Below are 24,752 nucleotides of genomic sequence, written 5' to 3'. Positions count from 1 at the left end.
TTTAGCATCTACATATGGTTCTGCTATTTAAGAATGTAATAAATGGTTCAAGGTAAGCTCAAGCTGACCAGCAATCCAATTCTTTTACATGGTAAAGTACAATCAAATAGGGGTCCATACAACATCTTATATTGATTTTGCTACATACAATATTATCTCTCTCACTTTTTCCTAGCATTTCTTTACAAAAAAATATTATTACAAGATGCATGCAAGAATCACGAATTAGTACAATCAGAAAAGCAAGCTTGATTGATTCATACCAGATTGAGACTCTTCCAGGTACACTTGGTTTGGACGAGAGTCAGGCATGCGCGACCTCTTTCTATCTAACTTCTATATGATTACCCTCATTTTAAAAGTAACAAATAAAAAATTTGTATCATACAAGCTAGCATTCTCGATGCCAAGAGGAAGCAGGAATGGCTCAAACAAAAAGACTACAAGAGCATCATGGTAACAGCTGAGGCAGCAAACAGCACATAAAAGATCACATCTTCATTGTAAAGACCTGTGAAGCAACAGATGTTTAGTCGGGAAGAGGCCATTGTGAAGTTAAAATCGTTCTTGGTGAGGAAAATGAAAGGCCTTCCTTCTAATCCAGTATCTAGGTTGCAAAACCAACTTGAACAATTGAGGAACACTCGTAAAATAAATAAATATACATTTGAGGAATAGCACACAAGTAGATGGGGTGCTCTTTCCTGTTTCACTGAAGTTTGTGGTATTGATAACAGGGGTTAAGGTCTCCCGGAAAAGTGTTTTCAGTGGACCTTTTGGAATGAAAGAGGATGTTTCCATATCAATGAAAGCTCGTAAAGCTTCCAACTCTTCTAAGAAATTACAAAAATACATGTGCCATCCAATTCACATGCTATGCCAGAAGTAGAAGATCAAAGATACTTGTAAATAACATGAAAAATCAATGAGGTCTCTGCGCACGTAACTCTAAATCAGTTTATTTTTATAACTACAACCTTCCTACTTTTCAATCTCATGACTGCTTTAAGGAAAGAGTTGCAGGACTCAAGATCATACATACTAAGTGTTCATAGATATAGTTGGGTCGGGTTTAGACTCATAGTTGTATCCAGCCGAACTTCTAATATTTTATAAATTGTAAACCCGACCCATTCAATTTTATTTGGACCCAAGTTGGTTGGATATATTGGGATGGGCTAGATTTTTTTATGGATATTACAGATATCCACGGGTTGAGCTTATATTGTTAATTTTTATGAGTCCATATTTAGAGACAAACCTACAATATGAATTGCAGGTGTCATTGCACCCACAATGTTAGGTCTAATTTTTATATTTAGCACTGCCATTAAATTCTAGTTACCTCACTTCTCCTCTTTAATAAAGAGACAAACTTTTTTTGTTCATTAAAGAAATATAATAGAAAGTCCACTACCAAAAACTATGAAGTCGAAACATTTCTAAATAAAATAAAAATAAATACTCAATCTACAAACTATCAAATATAAAGACAAAAGAGTATAGGGTATAAGGGTTGGGTTGGGTAGACCAGGCTTCAAAAATCCCAACCCACCACCTAACCCATGATAGCCATTTCTTAGGTTTTTTTACCCACTATCATCTGTAATATCCATATTATCTGATTTTAACAGATTGATTCGAGTCAAATAATGCAAACATTATGATAGGATGGTTTTTTTAACATCCCAAAGCCAGCTTTACGAATTCTGATGGTTAAACACATTAGTTTCGTTTTCTGGATAGTGGTATTCTAGTGGAAGCATGAGCATAAGTATATTCTTACCACTTTGAGCATTGGCAGCAGCAGGAAGTGCTGGGATTTTGATGGCTGTAAATCAAATAAGTTCAGGTAAACATCAAAGAATATGGAAGAGATGAAATAAGAACTTAAATAGCCAAAATAACTTCAACTATAAAATGAAGAACCATCCAACAAACTAACAATCATGACTAGGACATACTTTTATTGCACGGTGCTGATAACTGAGACTTTGATGGCCATGGAGCAGGAATATTGTCATTCAAATCACAGATGAAGCTGATCCCTGAGGAATGGTCAAATGTTGCATCCGATGGCAAGCTTGGTAGAAGGCATCCAGACTCTAAAGGGAAAAGAAGTGGATAAAGCAAAGACATTAAATTCAATTCTATACAAATAACACAGGCTACAGATACTCTGTGCAATTATAATCCACTTGCCAACGCTAATCATGGTAACAAACACATGAGAATTGGTTAGAATCAACTGCCCGATACCCAAGGCTGAAATCAGATTTTCTGTCAGGTGCTCAATGGGCACTGATAATTTGGGCATGCTTATGTGGGTTCTAAGTTTGCAAACATAAAGAAAATTTCATAGAATTGTTCCATAAAGTACATGTATTACCTTGTTTTGCAACTGAGGTGTGCCATTGTCAATCACCAGAATCGTATCAAAATAGCAAAATAAGAAAAGATTAGTATCTGATTTAAATTTATCTGGCAGAAAAAGCTCAACAGTGTATCGAGAGAGGGAAATTGAGATTTGAGACAGGGCACAAAAGAAAAAATGAATTATTAAAAACAGTGAAAATATCAACCTTGAAGGGAGAAATCCTTAAGGGTTATGTGACAAAGGCTATAAACATCTTTTGTAATATTAGACTTCTGTAACTTCATTCCTAGAGTTGTAGCACAATCCAGAGCTTGCAAGTTAGTTATAAGACTCTGCTTCTGCAAGTGAGACACGTAGCTCTCCATGGCACTACAGCATTCTGTCTCGTTACTAATCTCATTCCCACAGCCCTTTGCAACATGTCTCATGTCAGGGAAAACCAGAGGGCAAACTGAAGCAGAAAGCACAAAAACAAATGAGAAAAGAACAGTTACTGGTGAGGCCTGCTGAAGGGATCGTGGTCTAGGTAAAGTCAAGAATCAAGAACAATGTGCCAACCCCCATAAAAATACTAACAATGAGCAAACATAAAGTAGCACATCTCATATGGAAAGTTAGCATTTTTTGTAAGGAATCAAACATGTCATTATTACTTTCAACAAAAGGACAAGTGGGATCTACGAGCACCTTCAATGAAAATCTGCTTTGTGTGCGTTGTGGTGGCAAGACTGCCAATGCACAAAGCACCAAAGAGACACCAAAAGACATTTAAGATGCAGCTTGCTGAAGCATATTACATGCTTGCATGCACACTAATAGATACATAATCACTTTTGGCATCAAAAGATATCTATTAGAAGAATACTTGACTAATTATTTGAAAACCCACATATGTGCCACATGCAATCATCACAAGATTCTCCGCAACTGAACAAATGCCCTTTCTAGCCATAAGAGAAAAGTAAGTTTGTAACATCCACATTTTAAAACTCACCTTTATTAACTTTGCAATTAGATAGTCCTCTGAGAACCTCCTTTGCACGGGAAGGCTCAAGTTTACCAGCCAGCCATCGAAGTACAATATGTTTACAATCATCAACCTTTGTTGAGTGCTCAGTTAAACCATGGGATCCAGCTATGATCAATACTTCAGAAGCTTTTAGTGCAAGTTTTGTAGCAGTTTCTAATATGGAATTTTGACAAACTTGATCACAACATTCTTTAACGGGATCAATATTCTCACAGGCAGCAAGAAGCTTAGAAGAATCCACAGTGCCCTCAAATTCATTGACATCCTTAACAGGGCAAGACCCTCCAGTGAGATTTGATAGACGAATTGAGCATATCTTATTCACATTACTTTCTGCACCCTGACCGGCCAAAATTTGCTCGATATCTGAAAGGCAATGCTTTGAATCAGTCTCATTTAAAGCAAGAGTTCTGGTATCTTTACTGGATTGGCCCATAAGAATTGCAAGGGTGGCTTCTAACTGGGGACAGCATATAACATTAGCCAGCAATGGCGCAAAAATAGACCAACAATCAGTTGATGTCGTTCTCATCAAACTTTGAGCAGCGGTGAAATTCAACGTGCATTGTCCTACAAAAAGATGACATCACCATATTTAGAACAAAATTGGGCCTTTCAACTCAAATGCCACAAACAATAAAAATTGACCAGACTAACCTGATAACTTTGGGATAGTAATGTTTGTGAAAGGTGCGAAAGGAGAAGGTGCAAGAAGAGGAAGAAGGGGCTGAGGAGCTGAATTTGGAGAGATCTCAGGCAGAAAACCATCCACTCTTCTGTCAGTTGACAATGAGCCTCCATGATTATTGAATGGGCTGCAGTGACATTCATTCAGACCTGTAGCAGAAGGATGGGCTCATTGTGAAGCATATGTAAAAATAAAAGCATCCATGCACCACTACATTGTCAACCGCTCTTGAAAATCAAATGCAATTTAAAGGGATCATTTGAATCTTAATTTACAATCAGACAACCAGTGAAAAATCCGAATACCTGAAGCAAATGCAATACAGCAAGATAAGCATAATACTTATTGTTTTGTATACAGAAAAAACAGGCTAGAAAGGATATTTCCGAGAGCAAATGTAATGCAGCAAGATAAGCATAGCTTATAAACAAATGAAGCACTACATGGCCGATCAGCCATGCACCAGCCACATAGATCCCTGTCCAATTTTCTTAACATTAATCACCATACTAAGTACAAATACCCAAAGATATGTAAAAAAACCTGACCTCTCCCCTGATCATAACGTTTGTTAACGAATGATTCTCCTGAAGTAGGATATAAAACTACACAATCAGTTGGGTATACGTAACAAAAACATTGCTTTTCTCAGAATCATGTCAGCAAAAGATGCTTTAACAGAACCTAAATCATGTTAACAACTTGAAAGCCAACTCCTCACCAAAATGGCAGGTATAGTTGATCACATCAAAAATAAAAGAAACACATTACAATTACACCCAATATTACAGGCAGAAAGTTACTAAAGCAAATTTTTCCAAAAAATCACATTAATTGAAATCACTCCAAACCTGACAAAAATCTTCTTTCTTTATTTTTCATGTGCATATGAAAGGAAACCTAAATGAGCACCGAACCTAGAACCGCATCACATTAAACATTACCAAAAACAAAGCAAAAGACACACTACGCTCGAACAACGATCATAGCTTTAATATTATCAACAGGAGATAAAGCAACACAACAAAGGGCAATAAGTTAAAGAGTCAATATTGCATATCAGCTAACATCAAATCAATAACCCTACACAAAGTCTAAAACTTTAGGCTACAAACCAACTAAATTAACAAATTCCAGAAACCCCATTTGCACAAACCCTTCATGGGAAACCATAAAGTTACCAAAACCCAATTACATTCACTCCACAAAAAACATCAGCTTGAAACAACCCATCTGAGAAAACTCACGGATCACGCAAAAATAACCAAAACCCATAAAACAGAAAATAAGAGTCAAAATACTCACTCAAAATCAAAAGAAACACCTCAACAAAAACCATACTCAGACTCAGCTTCACCTTGAGAGACACCCCTTCACTCATTCCTCCACTGAAATAAAATAAAAAAGGACAGCAAGAAGCCCAAAAGAGACTAAAAATGAAGTGAAAAGCAAGTGTTAGTGATAATAAGTAAGTGACTTGGAACTCAGAGAAGGGTAATAGTGGGTGTCTACTGAAGAGAGAAGAAGCCATGAATGCAAGCTTGTTAATGTCATAACTCATAAGTGTGTGGGGACAGGTGCAGTTTCACAATAACTTTACACTAAAGACAAGGAGAGGGTCTTTACTATTTAGCAAATACATAGGGCCCCGCATAAGCCCCGCATAACATTAGAGATAACTACAAAAGTGAGATTTAAAACTCTAGTGTGCAGTGGCATTAGCATGCCATCAATTGTCTTTTCTTATCCTTTCTCCACTTCTTTGCGTGCCAGCATTATAGTTTAGATACTGGCATGGATGACTTCTGTGAAACGAAAGATAAATTATATATTTTATGTTTAATATTAGGTTTAGGAAGTGTTTGGGAATGTGGTATAAACACGTTCCCATTAAATTTGAAATTTTTTTTTATTAAAATTTAATATGATTTGTATTTTTTAGATTGTTTTAATGTGCTGATGTCAAAAATAATTTTAAAAAAATAAAAAAAACATCATTAACATGCATTTCAACACGAAAAGTTATTTGAAAAGTAACCACTACCACAGTGTCAAACACGCTCTTAATTTATATACCCTTTGTTGTGGGGTGATGTTCAAGTATTGAAATTGAATACAAAACAAATATTAAAAATCTATCACAATAAATGTGATAAAACATTTATTAAACTCGTGATTTTAAAAATAATATAATAAAAATTACAAAAGAATTATTAAACTTTTTTAAAAAATATATATTAATTTTTTAAAGTTGTGATTGAAGTCATCACACCTTAAATATCCAATTTAAAAAAAATCATAAAGTTAAATTCATAATAAATTAAATATTAAATAATAAAAATAATAATCATATAAAAAAATTTTAAAAATAACAATTCAAATAATTGAGATCAAAATTACTATTATTAATAATATTAATAGGAAATATCATCATTATCACTACTATTATTATTCCTATCATTATTAAAATTATTATTATTACTATTATTATTACTATTATTATATTATCATTGTGAGTAATAATTGTATTAGTATTTTACTATTTTTAAAAAACAATTATCAATATCATCACCACTTTATTATTATTGTTGTTGTTACTATTATTATTATCATTGTTATCACCACTATTATTATTATTATTATTATTATTATTATTATTCTCCCTCGCATTATAATAATTACTAATACTACTTTAGTTAACATTACTACTACTATTATCATTATTATCATTTTTTACATCATCATTATTAATACTATTATTATTACTACTAATATCATAACTATCATTATTATTATTATTATTATCATTATCATTACAATTATCATTATTATTATCATCATAATAAACTATTGTTACTACTATTATTACGATCACCACCACCACCATCACTTGTTGTTGAAAAAAATAAAAGTCATGAACTTGATCTGAAGGATAGAATTAAAAGCTATAAAAACTTTGACAAAAAGACCAAGAAAAAAAAAAACAAATAATAGAAGAGGGCCTAAATTGGAATCATTATTATCATTGAAAAAATAAAAACTATAAAGAATAAAATTAAAATTCATAAAAACTTTGACAAAAGAACAAAGGACAAAAATTAAAAATTAAAAGTAAAAGGACTAAATCAAAAAACATTATCTAAAGAAATTAAAAGGCAAAGTTAAATTGAAAAAAAAAAAACGTTAACAAAAGGGAAAATTAAAAAAAAAAATACAAAAATTAAAACTAAAAGGACCAAATTTGAAGTATCAAAAACAATGAGGATCATTTGTATTTATCGGGTAAGGAGAAAGAAATAAAAGGGAAAGAAAAAAAAAGTGTTATCGATGATAAACCAGCAACATCTGAATGCCACACGCCACTCCAAATGGAAAAGGAAACAACGATGAATAACACAAGATGATAAAAACTCATTTTTTAAACGCCCAAAGTTGCTGCACGTGTCGCGCAAAATGTGCAGCGGCTTCAAGGCATTAATTAGCGCATGCACTACACGTACTAGAAGCTTTTTTAAATTAAAAATATTATTTTAATGGTCAATTATGTAACTACCCTTGACCTAACAATGAAAAAACCCCAAGGTTAAAATACCATAATACCCCTAACCCAAATGAATTAAATTTCTTGGATTTAATACATGTGTAATTTTATTGTATATAAAAAACACAAGTACTAAAATACACCTTCCGATACCCTTTATTTTTTTATACTTCGGTTATTTTTATTATTTTACTATTTATAAATATATTGAATCGACCCAGATGTCCTCGAACAAATTCATAATGTCTAGGGCATAGTATGAAAAGGCAAAAATATTCATGGTTTAAAGGCAAACAAATTTTCACATGAATGACAAAAAGTTACCACACTGTAGCAGCGAATAAAAAAAATATGAGGGGCTACAATGAATCACTCATTCATTTTAGTATATTTGTTATTTGCGTGCGCATATATATATATATATATATATATATATATATTAGTTTATTTTTTTGAGTTAATATTTAAAAAATAGTATTCTGATTCATATCAATATAAAAATATATACATTTAAAATAAATTAAATAAAAATATCTAATTTTGACTGACATATAAATTAATTTGAAAATATTATCATCTATTGGGAAAAAAAAACTTTTTCAAAGTGTTTTTTAACTATAAATTATATCATATATTTTATATTATAATTTTAAATATTTTTCAATAATTGAAAGACGATTTAAACAAGCAATTTCAAACAACCATAAATTCCATAAAATGTTTTGAGATTTTCACTATTGTTGTTATTAATTGTAAAGTAAAATCTTACCTTATAATATCAAAACAATACCTTTACGTCAATTTTTATGAATAGCTAATAATTTTACTATCAATGATCTCATATGATATTTGAAAGCTAATAGTGAGGGAAATGCCATTAATAATTTTACTTTTAATTATTTCATATATATTTTTAAATAAAAAACACTTTAAAAAATATTTATTACTATACTTCTAAACACCCTAAATATTTTAAAGCCAATAGTGAGAGAAATGCACCCTCTTAAAAATGCAAAACAAATCATTAAATATTAAATCATTAATATTCTGGACCATAAAGTGGTAGGTCTTACATAAAATACATGAAAGGATTGATAATGACACGGAGTCCTCATCAAATAACCTTATGCTGATGTGAAATTTTTACAAGTTAGATTTTTTAATTAAATTCAAAAATTTATTTGTAAATAATTTTGTTGATAGATGTGAAACTTAGGTGGTTGGTGTAGCTCTGGTTGTCTAGTTGGGGGTGGGGTGGGGTGGGGTTTTTTCTGATGATTGTTTTCTAGGTGTTTATGACAAGACTAGAAGCTCCTTTTCTGAATAGTCCATCTTTTATAATTTGTTTTTTTTATTTAAGTTAAAAAATCAAAATTTTTAAAATCATGATTTCTACTGCAAAAATAAAATAGGCACTACGTATGTCTTGGTGAAATTATAATTATAAACCCAGTTTAACTCGATGATTAACTCAGGATGTGTTCATGAACCTACTTCTAAAAACCAATATTATTAAAATTCAAAAATAATAAAATGCATCAAAGTTCATCAAATTATTAAATTGATCCTTATTTTTTATGAAAATATTTTATTTTATTTTATTTATATTAATTTTTACTCTTTTGAAGAAAACTATCCATAAAACTATGATATTTACAAAAAAAACTACTCAAGTTTTAAAATTCAAATATTTTTAATTTAATAAATGCTAAATCTATTTACTTATGAATAATTAAAAACAATATATTAAATATTATAAAAAAAACAATATTATTTAAGAACTGAATAATACACATCCTCACATGTCAAAAACCTAATAAAAAATGATATACATAGAGTTTGTATTTTTGTAATTACAGACTGGGGTAGGAAAGTCAGGCAAAGTTACGAGGCCTAAGTGTTTATTGATTGAAATATAGGGTTTTCAATTTTAATGGGCTGAACATAAGGTGGCCCAATCAAGCCCAACAGAAGCCCAATATAAGACTAGACTTTGCCTTCCATGTCTATGTATTCTGTGTTAAATTCCAGTACGTAATTCTGGCTTGTTTGATGTGTGATTGGGCAGTTTTTTTAAATGTTTTTTTATTGAAATATATTAAAATGATATTTTTTTAAAAAAAATTATTTTTAAAATCAATTACGATCCAAAACATATAAAAAATTAATTTTTAACAAATAAAAAATTAATTTTTTTGAAAAAAATATGGATTGATTCAAATACTCTCTAAAAATATTCTTTTTTTATTTATTTGTTAGAGGAAGTCCGGTTAACAAGGACAAATCTGTTAATTGTTAGGGACTAGTTTAGACCCAAAAACAAAATTACTCAATATTTTTATTAAAGTAATATTTCATAAGATTAAATTCATTTGGTTTCGAATGCTCATGTGTGTGTCTATATATATTTGTTAATTATAGATATATATATATATTAATTTATGTATTTAAATAATTTTTTAAGATTTTAAAATTAATAACCACAAAAATTTCTAAAAACTTAAAATTTACTACACTCAAATTTATGGAAGCAACAACCATCACCGATAATCCCAAAGTAGCAGCAAACAACAGTAACATCTCTGTCTAGAGAGAGAGAGAGAGAAGAGAAAACCGAAACTTTGGGCAACCGATCTCCTCCTATAAGTGGCAATGAAGCTCACCACTAACATAGGAATGAAGAGGAAGGAGCCGCGCATCCAACCAAGCCTTCCGTGTGCCACCACACGTCACACGTCATTGATGCATGGAAACACGCGTGACAGTGCAACCGCTATTGCATCACTAACTGTGTTTGAGAGCATGTTTGCAACATGGGAACTGCTTTTTATGTGAATTAGGCAGTTTACTTCTGAAATACATGTGTAGGGTGTTAATTTTTTTTTTTTTTTATAGTTTTGAATTAAATTCACTCACAATATCAAAACGAATTAAATTCATCCAAAAAATACAAACCGAACTCAATTTTAACAAAAAAAAAAAAAATATGAATTTGGACAAAACACTTTTGGAACGCAATAACCAAACGATATCTAATTCCAACTGCTACCAAACACACTCAATGACACCAAAACGCTCTAGAAAGTTCAAACCCTAAATGAATTTTGTTAACAATTTTAACAAAATTATTTTAATTGATTAATAGAAATATCAAGATAATGAGTTAAATATAATAATATAATAAAAACTCAATCGACGTATACATGTTACTATCCCTACTCATGCATCAACATTTATGTTTGTTTCAAGTATTGGACCATACTTTCTCAAGAAATCCCACACACAGATTATTGGGCTAATTAAATCATATATACACTTCCATTTTTCCATGCTTTCAGATTACGCATCGATAGCTAGTTTAGTACTTCTTGCAATGGTTTTCTCTTCCACGCAACTTCATCTTTCAAACTTGAAAATCCAAATAACAAGTCAAGGAAAAAAAATTTTTTTAAAAAAAAAAAAACAATCTATTGATTGCTCACATCTATGTTCAAACCTTTGCAAATTGAAATCGACTGAATATTTGCTATTGCTTTTTAAGCTCTTAAAGACACCCTTGAGTTAATGAGTTTATTATGTCTTAAATTCATTTCTCTTTTAAATCAGAAAATACGTACAAATCACCAATTTAATTAAATTAAAAGAGATAGCCTTAAATAATGTCCGGAGATATTGTAATAATAAGTATATATAATTATGTTGATAAAGTCATGCATGGTGAAGTTTTCCACCATTTTTCATCCCCCCCCCCCCCAAAAAAAAAAAAAAAAAAAAAAGAATCGGCCACTAATTCTAGAATATCTTACTTGGCTTAGCCATGAAAAAGGGAAAAAAAAAATTATAATTAAATAAGGAGTAGATGTACACGAACACTATCATATATCGAGCCTTCCTAAATTTACAAATATACCTCAAGGATTTGGGAACTTCCCCTAACAAAAACATAGAGGAGGGTAAAGGAACTTGGTTTCTACATGAACAATCCATTAATTGACCTCAGGAATGCTTTGCAAGGCAGGCTTCCAGTGCTTATGATTAAGATCCATTTCGAATTTAAGATCAGTAGAGTTTACCAGCATACCCAGGACTTGCTCCATGGACAGTCCCTGAATACTAACCCTTGCCATTATCTCTTCTAGCTCCCTCTTTGTAATCCTAATCTTCACCTCCCTCGTAGAACCCGAAGACAAAGAACCTGTGTCCAGTAGCCTCTGCCTTTCCATGTCAGCACCATGTTCTTCATGGTCGTCAGCTCCATCAAACATTGCAGCATGATGATGCTTGTGATCATGTGCCACTGACGCCCAATCGTCATCGGCCCATACGACCGACGACGACGCACTCTTGCAACAATTTCCCATGGTGTTTATTGATCAAGTTTGCAGAATAGTAAAAGATCTTGAATGAATGAATGAAAGGAGAGATTTTGGGCGAGGAAAGGTCGTGGTATTTATAGATAGGAGAAGGGAAGTAGAAATGAGCTAGCCAGCCAGCTAGCCTCGTTTCCAAGAAGCTACACGGGCCATGTAGGGCATGGTGAGATATGGTCATAGGTGGCAAAGCAAGAGTCTGTTTGTTGACCAGAAAGAGCAATGTAGATTGTAAGCAACCCGTGCCAATAACTGTGTCGTGTAATGAAATCAGCAAATCGGCTTCCACGGCTTAAGCAAGCTAGCCATGTCGGTGACATGTTTGACAATTATCGGGTAGGCATAGGCCAGCTTAGCTCAATCATACATGGCCTCATCACCTAACTTTTATTTCTTGTTGATATTTTACGCTGTATTGACTTGTTTCATCCTCCTTTACAGATCCAAATCACTCAATTGATTATGATTTTATGAATAAAATAAACTAAATGATTAAGTTGGAGGGTGTGAATTGAATTCTAGATGGCATCTTTGTGTTAGAAAACAAGTGTGAACTTGTTTTTGCAAATGGTATCTTGGACCTAGCTTCGATTCCTTCTCCACTTGGATTCTCAATACGCAGTATGTGCTTTCCTCATACAAGAATAACACATTTTTCTTGTAAGAATTGTGATATTTTTGTCAAACCTGCAGATATTTTCCTTCAACTAGACCTCAAGAAGTTATCTATAATATTCAAGCCCATTGTAATGGTAAAAATGATTAAGCTGAAGAAGAGAAAAACGTCTATGAAGATATATGGTTTAAACAAGATATGGCCATGCGTCAAGCTGGTAGTTGAAGGCGTGCTTTCTTTAATTACTTACGTAAAGAAAATATTTTAAACTTATAATACATGATGTCATGGCAATATATATTAATTGTATCTGCGGCTGCCTTTTATAAGTAGAGAAAATATAGAGAAATGAAAAATTATTGCCATTCAGCAGAATGCTTGCTAGAAGAAGATTTTTTATACGCAAGCTGGTAAAAAAAAATTAAATTGATTTGATAGTCAGCTAACTAGCCTGCCAGCATCCATAATTGAGAATCATAAGAACTGTTTTTATCTGGAGATTGACCCTCCTCTTGGTAGTCGAAGAATTATCTGTGCATATCTTAATTTAAAATATAATAATTATCTACGCATCTTAATTTACAATTTGAATTATCTGCATTTAGTATTAAGCTTTTTTTAGTCAAAGAAGCTCAAAAGATATCAAACAGACAGCTAGAAGTTAATTTGCCACGTACATGTCATTAGTTACAAATAAATCAAGCAGTCATCCTGTTCTCATTTCTCTTGCTATTGAGAAGTATGATCTGGTTCATCTGAGCGTCCTCTAAAATAAAATAAAGCTTGTTCAATCCTGTCGAAGAACATGAACATGAAATCAAGTGTTTCAAATCATTATTTAGATTTCAACGCATTAGTTAAGCGAGAAGAGAAGGAGAGATCTTGGTGGACTAGTTTAAGAAGCTAAGAGTGTTTTTAGTATTGTGGTAGTTGTTGTGGTTGTGATTTGAAAAAAAAAATTATTTTATAAAAAATATTTTTAGTTAAGAATGGTTTTAAAAAAATAGGTGTTTGGTTAAAACTGTGGTTGAAATTGAGGTTGAAGAAAAAATAGTTTAATATGTTTGGTTAAGAATGCTTTTAAAATTAAGATTATAAAATAATTTTAAAAAATATATATTAATATTGATGATTTTTAATTTAAATATTGTGAATTTAACTATTGTTATTACATCATAAAATAAATTATACTTTATATAAAATATTTTTTTATTATTTATTGAACTATCTACAATTTCATCACGTCTAAAATACATCTGACAATTTTTTTTAGTTTCTTTAACAGCAACAACATAACTTGTAAAATATAATCAGGAACAAATTAAAATTGTGATCAACTTCTGCAAATACTACGTCATCAAGCGAATAAAACATAATTAAAAAATATTTTTTTTTTTATTTTACTGGGTTGGACCCGATTCAATGCATTTTATGCGTTGGACTGGACCCGGTCCGACTGAAACAGTGCAGCATAGCTCCACTGCTCACTGCTCAACTGTTCACTAAATAGTGGACACTTGCCTCCATTATTCACTGCTCCACTGTTTATTAAACATGAAACGCTGCCTCTACTATTCACTGAATAGTGGAGGCATGTTACATTGTTCAGTGAACAATGTAGCATGGTTATATTTCTAGCCGCGTAAGAAAGCTGCAGTTTGTTGCTTTCCATCTTCATGCATTTCACACTTAATTTATTGTGGGATCCATGCACAGTAAGCACTTTTTTTTTTTAACCAAATGTTTACTTAGTATGTTTTTAAAGAAATGCAAACTCTAATGCGTAGCCGAACAAGTAGTTAGTGACTCATTAATTCGAGAGTTGGATTATATAGAATGAGAGTTAATTTGATGGTCAGCTTGTAAATGATTAATTCAATTATTATTTAGTATAAATATAATTTAATTTTAAAAATAATTTAAAATGATATTATTTTAAATTTTAATGTTTTAAAATTATTCTAAAATAAATTATCCAAACTATGATTGGAATAAAAAAGAAAGGGACAGCCATAAATTCATTCACTAGTTATATATTTTTTTACATTTGAATTGTAAGATATTGTGAAAATCAATCAAGGGAGAGTTTTTGTCTTCTCTCTCTCTCCTATTAGACATTAAGGCTTTAAACTTAATTTTTTAAAAAATTCTTGTCAAGTTTAATTTCAACATTAAACTTTTTTAAGATAAATCCTTCCTGAACATATTTTTTCCATTTGTTTCAGCTCGCGATTTTATCCTCTTGTGTCCCAAAATATTTTAGCATTTTTTATTTTTTTTTGGATTTTTGAATAAAAATATTTATTTTTTATAAAACAAATTTGGAGATAAAAAAGTAGTTAATGGCAACTTTTATCTTTTGTATTAGATTTTTCCATTTCTTAACAAATAAGAAGTAATTAATTGGTCATCAATTTGGTCACAAAAGAATTCTATCAACGAGAAAAAAGTTTGATGACCGAAAAAAAAAATTCACTTCTTGAATCCACATTGAATTCTAAGAGGGCGCACAATAAAAACCATGCATAGTGAAATCACCCCACCACTTAATTTGTTTTTTTATACATATAAGAGATAACTATATAAAAAAAAAAACTTCATATACTTTCGTTCATTTTTTATTTTTAATTTTAGGTTTGAGAAATTCTAGCTTTCCTCTGTCATACCGTAATATTGGTTTGGGCTCCTTGAAGTCGAGGGGGAAGATATATATCAAGAAAAATTGAAGGTATTACCTAATAATTAAAGAAAATTAAGAATTCTAAAATATACAATAATTTTAAAGATTTATGTAAGGGGTAAATTATATCCAAGAGAAGAACAATCTTATCCTTACCACATTTTGTTTTTTAACAAAAGATTATGTTTATTATGTGTTTTTTTTCTAATTCTGTATTTTTTATTGCCTTTAATTATTTTTAGCTTATTTTTTTTATTTCATTTCTAATTGCTTTATAAAAAAACGATTGTGAAGAAATTGATCTGGGATTTTTCTTTGTGGTAGTTTAGGGCTTCTTGTTTTGGGGAACTGTTGTGAGAGGGAGACATGGGAGGCGCCGCCGTTTGAGTGGGGCTTCGGGTGAGATGTGGAGAAGCTGCTACTGGGAAGCTGTTGCCGTCGTCGGTGGCGTAGTGTCGCTGGGTTGACATTGATGAGAGGGAGGTCGCTAGCCATGGATGATTTGGGAAATGAAGAGGAGATGGGTCACGGATACTGGCGTGGAAGGAGGGAATATGGGTCTAGTGGGTGATTGTTCTAGTGGGGCTTTCGCCAGAGGAGGAGAAGGATGTCTGGGTTTTGTCTGGAGACAGGTGTTGGGAATAATGGCTATCGTCTTCAAGTTTATATGAGAGAAGGGTGGCCTTGGAGATGGATTTGGTGGTGTTAGTGGTGTTTCAATCTGGGTTTTGGCTGGAGATAGGGGTTGGGAGTTATGGCTATCGTCTTCAAGTTTGTACGAGAGAAGGCTGGGCTTGGAGATGAACTTTGTGGTGTTTCAATGGTTTGGGCAGTATGGATAAGATATATTTCTTGGGTGCTTGGATCTAACCGATTTGGTGTCCATGGCGTGTTGAAAGGTTGTGCTTGAACCGGGCTAGCAAACCAAGTGCGGTTGATTGGATCAGGGAGGGGTGGCTGTGACAAAGAAAACAGCTGGTGTTTGGGAAGGTGGCTTCGGTTTGGAGGTTACTGGGTGATCTTGAATCTAATCTGGTGTGTTTATGAAAGGAAGGTCAAAGATGAGGTTTTGGGTTGAACCTGGTGTGGGTGGTCGGAGCAAGGACGGGTTATGGATCTTCTGGGAAGAAAAGATCCACTGGTGGTGGGGGAAAAATGGAGAGATTGAGTATAGTGATGGGTCAGATGGGTGGAAAGGTTGTAGCTCTTAAAATGGGCATTGGTCGGGGCTCGGCTGGATTTGTGTGACGGAGATGGTTGCTGCCGGTTGTTGATGGTGTTGTGGGAACTGGATGTAATTTTGGCTAATTTAACTTCTAAATTTTATTTTTCCTTTCAAATTAGTCTTACCTTTTAATTTGGTCAAGCTCTTTGATTTTTCTAATCTCAGCCAAATCAAAATCAAGTTCAGTTATTTTTTCTTCAATGAAATTCTCATTTATGACTCGAAAGTTCTCGAACTTTGTTTTTGCCAGCGATATTCTATTATTGATCTAATTTTAAAATTTTATTTTTCTTTTCAAATAAGTCTTACCTTTTAATTTGATCAACCTCTTTGATTTTTCTAATCTTAGCCAGATCAAAGTCAAATTCAAGTATTTTTCTTCAATGAAATTCTCATTTATGACTTGAAAGTTCTCAAACTTTGTTTTTGCTTGTGACGTTCAATTATTGATTCAATTTCAACTCTAGCTGTATTTTTATATGTTTTTTTTTAATGATTTTCATAGTTTTTAACACACAAAAATTAAATAAAAATACAAAAGTAGTGAAATGACTAAATTTACTGAAAACATTATTTTAGATTTTTCTTTTTCTTTTTTCAAAATATATACAAAAACAGGGGAGTCAAAAATTAAATTATAACATTCCATATAGTCAATGGGACAAATGAAATTAGACAAAAAACAATATTTTTACTCTTGTATATAATAAATGTAAATCTGCACAATTTTCTCACGGGAACACGATCAGTAACAAAATCCATGGAAGCTGATTTATCCTCTTCATTGGATTTTGTCTGGTGAAATTCTTCTCACAAAACCCAATTCCCAAAACAACTTCCTCACCTGGGACACGATCCACAAACAAAATCCAATGGATATAAGTTGAAGAATTCGATTAAGAACCCGCAAACACTAGGTCCTAGATCTACATTTTATCAAGTTTTCCTGCTTAACATCTGTAGGGTATGCCCGTTGGAGTTGGCAGCATCTGTTCATAGACCGCTTGTTGCAAAATTGTCTGCTGCAAACTGTCACAAATCTGAGCACTACCATGAATTCGATAGCCTGAGACATGCATCTGCAGATCCTAATGATGAACCCTTTTGCTCCAGTTATCTGTGAGATCTTAAATCCCACTGCTTTGCAGACGGTGGCCGGAACACTGGGGTATTCACGGAAGAGAATACGTGTTCATTTTGCTGATTTTGTCTCATACCTCCGTGAATTCTATTTTTGAAATGGTGAAAATTAAATTTGGATGCAAGAATTTTTTTTTTTTAAAATCAGTTTGTTTTGGTTATTTAGATTTTTCAAATCTGAAACTAAATTAAACCTAATCAATCCCAATTTTTTTCCTAAAAATTTCTAATTAATTTTTCAACTAATCAGTTGTTTTACGTGCCCCTAAATGATCATCCCTACACGTTTAGTGCTGCTTTTATATTGTATGAGATAGATACATAACATGTCCGCATCAATTCTAGATTAACACAGGCTATTGACTTGCAGTTTATTATGCGTTGAATTTTTTTTTTAATAAAAAAAATACACTGACTTTTTAGATATGTTTTTTTATATAAATTTTTTTTTAAATGCAAGCTAAAATGGCCATACATATATAATTAAATAAATTGAAAAATATCTATGTAAATAAATGAAAACAATCACATAAATGGAACCCAAAATTGCTTTTAAAAACCTAAAAAATCACTGAATTTAAAATTAAAAATCTTCTCAGATCTTGTTTTTTTATATACTTTTAAAATGAAAAAAAATCTAAGTAAAACTCTCCTCATCAAATAAAACTTAGTGACAACAAAATTAACCATTTAGGTAGATAGAATTGGTGTTAACATTGATTTTTTTTTTTATTATTATTGGAACTTAATAATCTCTTCCTCTCTCTTTTCTCAAACCAATAACTAAAAAATAAAATAAAAAACTTTATATACCAAATATTGAGAACTTGAATATATTAAGGACTAAATTAATTTTTTTTGTGAGATTTGTGAAATCATTGTCTATTTGTGATTTTTTTTACTTTGATCCTTTGTTTTTTATTTTTTTAGATGAAAAATTTGATTTAATTGTCATTTAATTAGAAATATATTAAAATTGCTCAGCCTTTCACTTTAGCAATCCACAGTGAAAGGCCGAGCAACAAGAATTCATAGTTTAAAAGATTCTTTTAAGATGAGTTAGAGCAACGCGCACCATAATGGCATGGAGAAGTATTAGGTGCGCAGGAGGGTGTGAAAAGATGCAACTGAAGCTCGAGGGTCCATGCCTCAGAAGTACTTGAGCTTATTTGGACGCTAAAATCAGAAAGACTACTTCACCCATTTTTTTGAACACTTCTCTCTTTCCTTGTTTAATCTAAAAAAATACAATCATGCAAAAATAAAGTTTAAAGATTAAAATTATAAATAAATAAATAATAAGTCCACTTTGAAATATGAGATTATGAACAACGTTTATGTGCATAGTGTTTTCCTAACAACCTTTAGAATTTTGTATATAATAATTGTCATATCAACACACACATATATGTGGGTCTTTTTTCAAAATAGTACATATGACAAGAGCAGATTTGCAAACAATGGAAAAAATTAGGGGAGCAGCATACTTTTATCGGGGCAGAATACATGCTAAGAGTAGCCAAAAAAACAGAAAACAAAACACATGCACACGTTATATAAAGGAAACAGCAGTCCCCCTAATCAAGAACAGAAGCTTGGAAACTCGAGCCTGTTATGTTTTCGGTTCCTTCTGACAACTGATCATCTTCACCATCTCTTCCAATCTTAGAACTAAATCTCCCCCCCCCCCCTTCTTGGTGTTTCAAATGGAATCAAGTACACAATTTTCTAAGACCAAGATATGAACTCCACACGTGGGACCCACAGCACTGCCACTCCCCGCCGCCGCAGGAGGAACACCACCGGCTCCGTTCGACGGAAGCTCAAAATCCCGCCAACCCCTTTTTTGCATTGGAAGTTTCTTCAAGATGATAACAAGAGCAGACACCCCGCCGCCTCCGGCAGTGTTGCCAGCGGAGTGAAGGCGGCCGGACAGGGAGGTGTTGGTGTTAGTGGTAGTAGGTCTGCAGTGTCGGCTAGGAAGCTGGCGGCTGGGCTGTGGAACCTATGCTTGGCGGGTGGTGGTGGAGGTGATAAAGCTTTGAACTTGAAATATAGGAAAACTGATGAATTGGGGTTAGAGGTATGTATTATATTAATGTTTTGATTTAAAATTTGACCCATTTTTTGAATGAATTAAATTGTGTATTTTTTTACTTGAATGTATGTTTGGTTGCTGAGAAAGTTTAGTTATTTTCTGGGAAATTAGTCCAAGCATTTCTCTTTTATTTATTTATTTTTTGGCTGGCATATTTTCTTTCTCTTCATGATAGAGACTTGACAGATAGCACTTTGTTGTATTGAGGATTCAGGTGACCAATCGAATGCAATGGGCCATATGTTTGCTTGTTTTCTTATAATTGCCTGTTCACTTTTATTTTTCTTAATGGATTGTTATTGATTTGTCTAGTCTCTAGATTCCTAAGAGAGTGCAGAAGAAAAGGGAGGCCATAATTTCTTCTATCATAGTTTTTTTTTACTCATCAACGAAAATTTACCATGATAGCAAGAGGAAGATTGCAAATTTTTTTTTTTATCCTTGTGCAGTCACCTAGTACTCAAAAGAAATGTCGAAATGGATTTTCTTTTTCATTCTGGGGCCGGTACAATGAGTTGGCCTTGATCTACCTGATTCTACATATTTATTACCTTGATAAAGTGTGAAAAAAAATGATGAACTTGTCTGATTATTTCTCAAGTGCATCTGGGCTGATTAAAACTCATCTAGCAACGACTGAGCTCGTGAATCTCTTTTTGTTTAGTAATAGTTTGCGGTTGTGCATTCTCATTGCCCTGTTCTTGGATGTTTGGCTTGCTCCGTCAAAGTAAAGATCAACAGGCTTACAGGAGTACTTAATGTTTAATTGAGCTTAATAATGTAAAGGTCTTATTGGTTCCGCGCGAATTGGTTCATGTTCTATTTGAATGTCCATCCACATTTTGTTGCCATAACAGTTTTGAGACTCTGGAATGATGCCGTATTTTACTTGCAGCCTGGTGTTGGGCAGGTGAATACCATGTTTCCCTCCCATCACATTAGCAGTGAATATGGTGCAGAAAAAATGGATCTTTTACGGACCCCTGAATTCGTGTCCAATTCAAAGCATGGGATCCTATGTGAGGCGTGCATTCTTTACCAATAACATCACTGTTTTAACAGTTTCCTTGCTCAACCTTAAGCTTTCTCAATAGGGTAGCCTGGACCCATTAAAAATGTCTGAATACAGATATGCAGTCCAACTTTAGCTAATATGATAAATAGGAGGTTATCTATCCATGGTTTGATTAGACTGAACTTTGTCTAGCATGCCCTTACCATCTTCTCGTCTCATCTTCGTGTTGTTAATAGTATTCATGACATCTGGACCAAAGAATAGACAGAGAGGTCGTTTTTATTTATTTATTTATTGTACTTTCAATTAATGACTTGCTTGGTAACCAGAATCTACCATGTGGTTTCTGGTTTTATCATTTACTTTCAGTCTGGTGAAGTCAGTTTTGTATGTGTGCTTTATCTTTCCTCTTTTGTTTTGATTTTTTTGGTTAGATTGAATCCCCATTACTGTATTCTAAGCATATCATGGAGGGTGCAATGAAGTGGGAACCGAGATGCTCAAGAAAATTCAGTGACATCTGCAGCTTTTATAGCCACACAAAACTTCTTGAAAATCAAGTTGCTATGGTGTCTGCTTCTGCCATGCAAGAAGAACTAGTGCAAGCTCGATTGCGCATTCATGAGCTTGAAGCTGAGTGCCAGTCTTATAAGAAGAAAGTCAAAAACTTACAGAAGAAGCTGGGAGAAGAAAGAACCTCATGGCAGAGCAGCGAACGTCAGAAAATTCATGCAGTTATAGATGATTGTGAAAATAAAATAAGCAGGGAAAGAAAAAAACGTCAAAAGCTGGAACTTCTCAATTATAAATTGGTCAATGAGTTATCAAATGTCAAATCCTCTGCAAAGCAGTTCAGGGAAGATTATGAAGAGGAACAAAAGGCCAGAGAAATAATGGAGGAAGTTTGCAATGAACTTGCCTATAAAGTTGCGGAAGATAAAGCTGAAGTTGAAACATTCAAGACTGAGTCCATCAGGATTCAGGAAGAAATGGAAGAAGAGAGGAAGATGTTGCAGATGGCTGAGGTATGGCGTGAAGAACGTGTCCAAATGAAGTTGATTGATGCAAAACTGGCCCTTGAAGACAAGGATTGCCAAATGAATAGATTAATAACAGACCTTGAAACTTTTCTAAGGTCAAGAAGTGGCACCTTGGATGTGAATGAGTTAAGGAAAGCCGAGTTGATCAGACAAGCAGCAAAATTGGTAAATGTTAAAGACATCAAGGAATTTTCTTATGCCCCACCAAAATTAAGTGATATATACTCTATTTATGAAGAACTCAAGCAAATTGAAGACAGTGAAAGGGAGATTGAAGAATGCAAGAAGAGCAGCCCTGCAAGCAATGCTTCCGAACTCCATCTTGCCAGTTCTGATTTGAATGCCTATAACTACCATTCTTTGCAGCAAGGGTCGACTATTATTAATGATGATGACCGTCATTTAGAAGAAGATGCAAGAGGCTATGATGCAGTGAGTCATGCTGAGGGTCAAGGTTCGAGTTATTCCCATGAAGGGAATCAACTCTCTGTTAGCAGGCTTAGCCAAAGCAAAAATGCTTGGCAGATTGCAAGAGAATGTGATGAGAATGAAGCTCAGAATTCTCCAAACACACAAAGTGGTGGTGTTAACTCGGTATCAGGAGAATCGATGCACAAGGAATCTTCCATATCCAAGCTTTCAAGATCTGCCCAATACAACAACAAATGCTATGAGATAACAGCAGATGACAGTGATGGAGTGGCCTTGAATGGAAAATTTTCTAACAAGGAGACTTCTCCCAGAAGAAAGTCGTGGGAAGGTCTTCGGCACCAAGATTCCATGGAGCAGTGGAGCTCGCCAGATTCACACGTTACTCAAGGAATAAAAAAGCGATTTAAATGGTCCCGAGGCATCCAAAAGAATAGTTTGAAGGCCAAGCTTTTGGAAGCCAGGATGGAAAGCCAGAAAGCTCAGTTGCGCAGTGTTCTTAAACAAAAGACTTAGGTGAAGTGACTTCCCAAAATACTGCTGTTTGAGTAGTTCTAACCAGAAGAACAATGTGGTCGTCAGACCAGAAGCCTCGTTAATGCTGGAGTTTAGGGGAGAAAATTGTAAACCTCAAGTAGACAGACATCTATCGATCGACCTTCTTGCATGCTTGTTTCATCGATCATTATCAGCCCTGGTAATATATTCTCTGCATCTCTTGCCAAATTACAAATTGCCATATATCATGACTGAATTGTTTGCCCTTGTAGGACTCTGCTTATTTTCATACAAGTCATTAAAGATAGAACGCATTAAACTCGGATGCACTCGCTGCGTTGTCAGATAAATGCTCAATGAAAATATATAAATCCATTTGTTACAGAGATAGCATCTTTCTCTGTCATCTACTTTGTCTTGATTCATCATAATGCTGTTCTAGAATACAAGACGCCAGCTGCTAATTTCTTTCTCCTTGCTAGCTCCATTTGATGAAGCCACAAAAAGGGAAAATAGTGTATTACTGTGAAAAATATGCATTTCGATTTTCTTTTGTTTCTCTCCCTGTTTTTTTTTTTTTTTGTTAAAATTCATGCTCTAGAGGCTAGCTTCTGAAGTTGCGCACTATTTCATGGAAATTAACATTCCAAAATCATTCGTTTTCAAGTTTTTTCTCTTTTGCTTTCATGGTGGTGGGGGCAAGATGCTGTTATGTTTGTCAAGTTCTATTTACTTACTTTAGGCCCTTTTCCCAAGAAAGAACAAATTGATGTGTGTGAGATTCTGCAACATCCAGATACAGATAAAACTAGAGTTGTTTGGACATCGTTTTGCCTCCTTTTTGCACCCCACTTGCATACATGTTCATGCTTGTCACTGTTTGTCCCTATAAAATTGAAATGTATTCTTCTTTTTTAACTCAAAGTTTAATGGATTTAATAATTTTTTATTATTTCAATATTTAATATTAGATTTGTTGGAAGTGGGATTCAATAAAATTTTTTATTTGCTTTTCATGAAATTATTTCAATCTTATGACCTAGATCACGAGTTTAATAAATTAACCCGAATTAATTAAGATTTTTTTTTTTGTTGCTTTATCTAATTGATTTCTTTTTTGAATTCATTTTTCAGCATTAAGTTTGTTAGAAATTGAGCTTCATTTTTTATATTGATCTTATGACCCGGGTCGTGAGTTTGACAAGTTGACTCTGTTTATTTTTTTTGGATTCCTTTTTAATTGATTTTTTATATAATTTTATCCTCCAACAACTCAAATCTTTTTTTTATTTAGTTTATTTTTTTTTTTCCAATCACATCCTTTAACATTATGTTGTTTGAGAGTTGAGTTTCATATATATATATATATATATATATATATATATATATATATATATATATATATATATATATATATATATATTCAATTTCCTTCACGTGGAGTTATCATGGTCTCATGGATTTAGTATTTTTTTTTTTCTTTCCATTTCAACCTTCAATATTACATCTAATTTATAATGGAGCTTTGTTCCTTTTCTTTCTCTCTCTTTTTTTTTTTTTTATGAAGTTATTTTATTCTCATGAAATTCAGGTCAAGTTTAACAGATTAGTTCAGGTTAATTATGTTTTTTTTTTTTTTTTATATCATCCTTCAGTTGGTTGGAGGCTTTATAATTTTTTTTTTCCTGATGTATTTTCTATAGGGTTATTCTAATCTCATGACCGGATTTCGAGTTTGGCAAGTTAACCAATGCTAACTAGGATAGTTTTTTTTATATCCTTTTTTTAATTTAATTTTTTTTTCAATTTAATCTTAGAAATTAAACATCATAATTTATCTTGATTTATTTTTTATATGGCTATTATAGTTAGTGGGTTATAAAATTGATATGTTAACCCTAATAGCTTTTAATGTCGTTTTAATATTTGAGAAACAAAAATTATTTAATATATTGATGTATTGATATTTAAAAAAGATGTTTAATATTTATTATAATTTAAATTA

At 32.7% G+C, this 24,752-nt stretch overlaps 2 protein-coding genes and 1 long non-coding RNA gene across 4 annotated transcripts; 2 read left to right on the top strand and 1 right to left on the bottom strand.

Annotated features, from left to right (window-relative positions):
- On the bottom strand, positions 1–5,684 carry LOC118059158 (uncharacterized GPI-anchored protein At1g61900). Its single transcript, XM_035072009.2, has 8 exons — positions 5,401–5,684; positions 4,065–4,244; positions 3,372–3,977; positions 2,583–2,828; positions 2,390–2,401; positions 1,965–2,105; positions 1,787–1,831; positions 1–511 (listed from the first exon to the last, which is right to left on the bottom strand). Exons 1-8 carry the CDS (start codon positions 5,654–5,656, stop codon positions 441–443), a joined length of 1,557 nt encoding a protein of 518 aa, XP_034927900.1. The 5' UTR covers positions 5,657–5,684; the 3' UTR covers positions 1–440.
- A 9,466-nt stretch (positions 5,685–15,150) lies between these two features.
- On the top strand, positions 15,151–16,668 carry LOC118059145 (uncharacterized). Its single transcript, XR_004689269.2, has 2 exons — positions 15,151–15,350; positions 15,627–16,668. It is a non-coding gene; the product is annotated as an uncharacterized lncRNA (long non-coding RNA).
- A 2,469-nt stretch (positions 16,669–19,137) lies between these two features.
- LOC118059133 (uncharacterized) lies at positions 19,138–23,295 on the top strand. 2 transcript variants are annotated; one of them, XR_004689267.2, is made up of 3 exons: positions 19,138–19,750; positions 21,215–22,946; positions 23,020–23,295. XR_004689267.2 is itself a non-coding variant. In XM_035071973.2 (2 exons), the coding sequence occupies exons 1-2, from the start codon at positions 19,409–19,411 to the stop codon at positions 22,763–22,765; spliced, it is 1,893 nt and encodes a 630-aa protein (XP_034927864.1). In that variant the 5' UTR covers positions 19,138–19,408; the 3' UTR covers positions 22,766–23,295. The 2 variants fall into 2 exon arrangements, 1 of the variants encoding a protein (XP_034927864.1); XM_035071973.2 differs by having other exon boundaries at positions 21,215–23,295.
- The last annotated feature ends 1,457 nt before the right edge of the window (positions 23,296–24,752 follow it).

This window comes from Populus alba, chromosome 4 (assembly GCF_005239225.2).
Source record: "Populus alba chromosome 4, ASM523922v2, whole genome shotgun sequence".
Lineage (NCBI taxonomy): Eukaryota > Viridiplantae > Streptophyta > Magnoliopsida > Malpighiales > Salicaceae > Populus > Populus alba.
The sequence above is the reverse complement of the archived record's forward strand: the minus strand, read 5'-3'. Positions and strand labels throughout refer to the sequence as shown.

What these genes read in the sequence shown, in the direction of transcription:
- LOC118059158 (XM_035072009.2), bottom strand. Translation starts at nt 5,656, where the DNA reads ATGAGTTATGACATTAACAAGCTTGCATTCATGGCTTCTTCTCTCTTC. An exon ending in TACTATCCCAAAGTTATCAG is followed by an intron (nt 3,978 to 4,064) that starts GTTAGTCTGGTC and finishes ATCTTTTTGTAG; the next exon opens with GACAATGCACGTTGAATTTC. An exon ending in TAATTGCAAAGTTAATAAAG is followed by an intron (nt 2,829 to 3,371) that starts GTGAGTTTTAAA and finishes TTTCTGCTTCAG; the next exon opens with TTTGCCCTCTGGTTTTCCCT.
- LOC118059133 (XM_035071973.2), top strand. Translation starts at nt 19,409, where the DNA reads ATGAACTCCACACGTGGGACCCACAGCACTGCCACTCCCCGCCGCCGC. An exon ending in CTGATGAATTGGGGTTAGAG is followed by an intron (nt 19,751 to 21,214) that starts GTATGTATTATA and finishes TTTTTTGGTTAG; the next exon opens with ATTGAATCCCCATTACTGTA.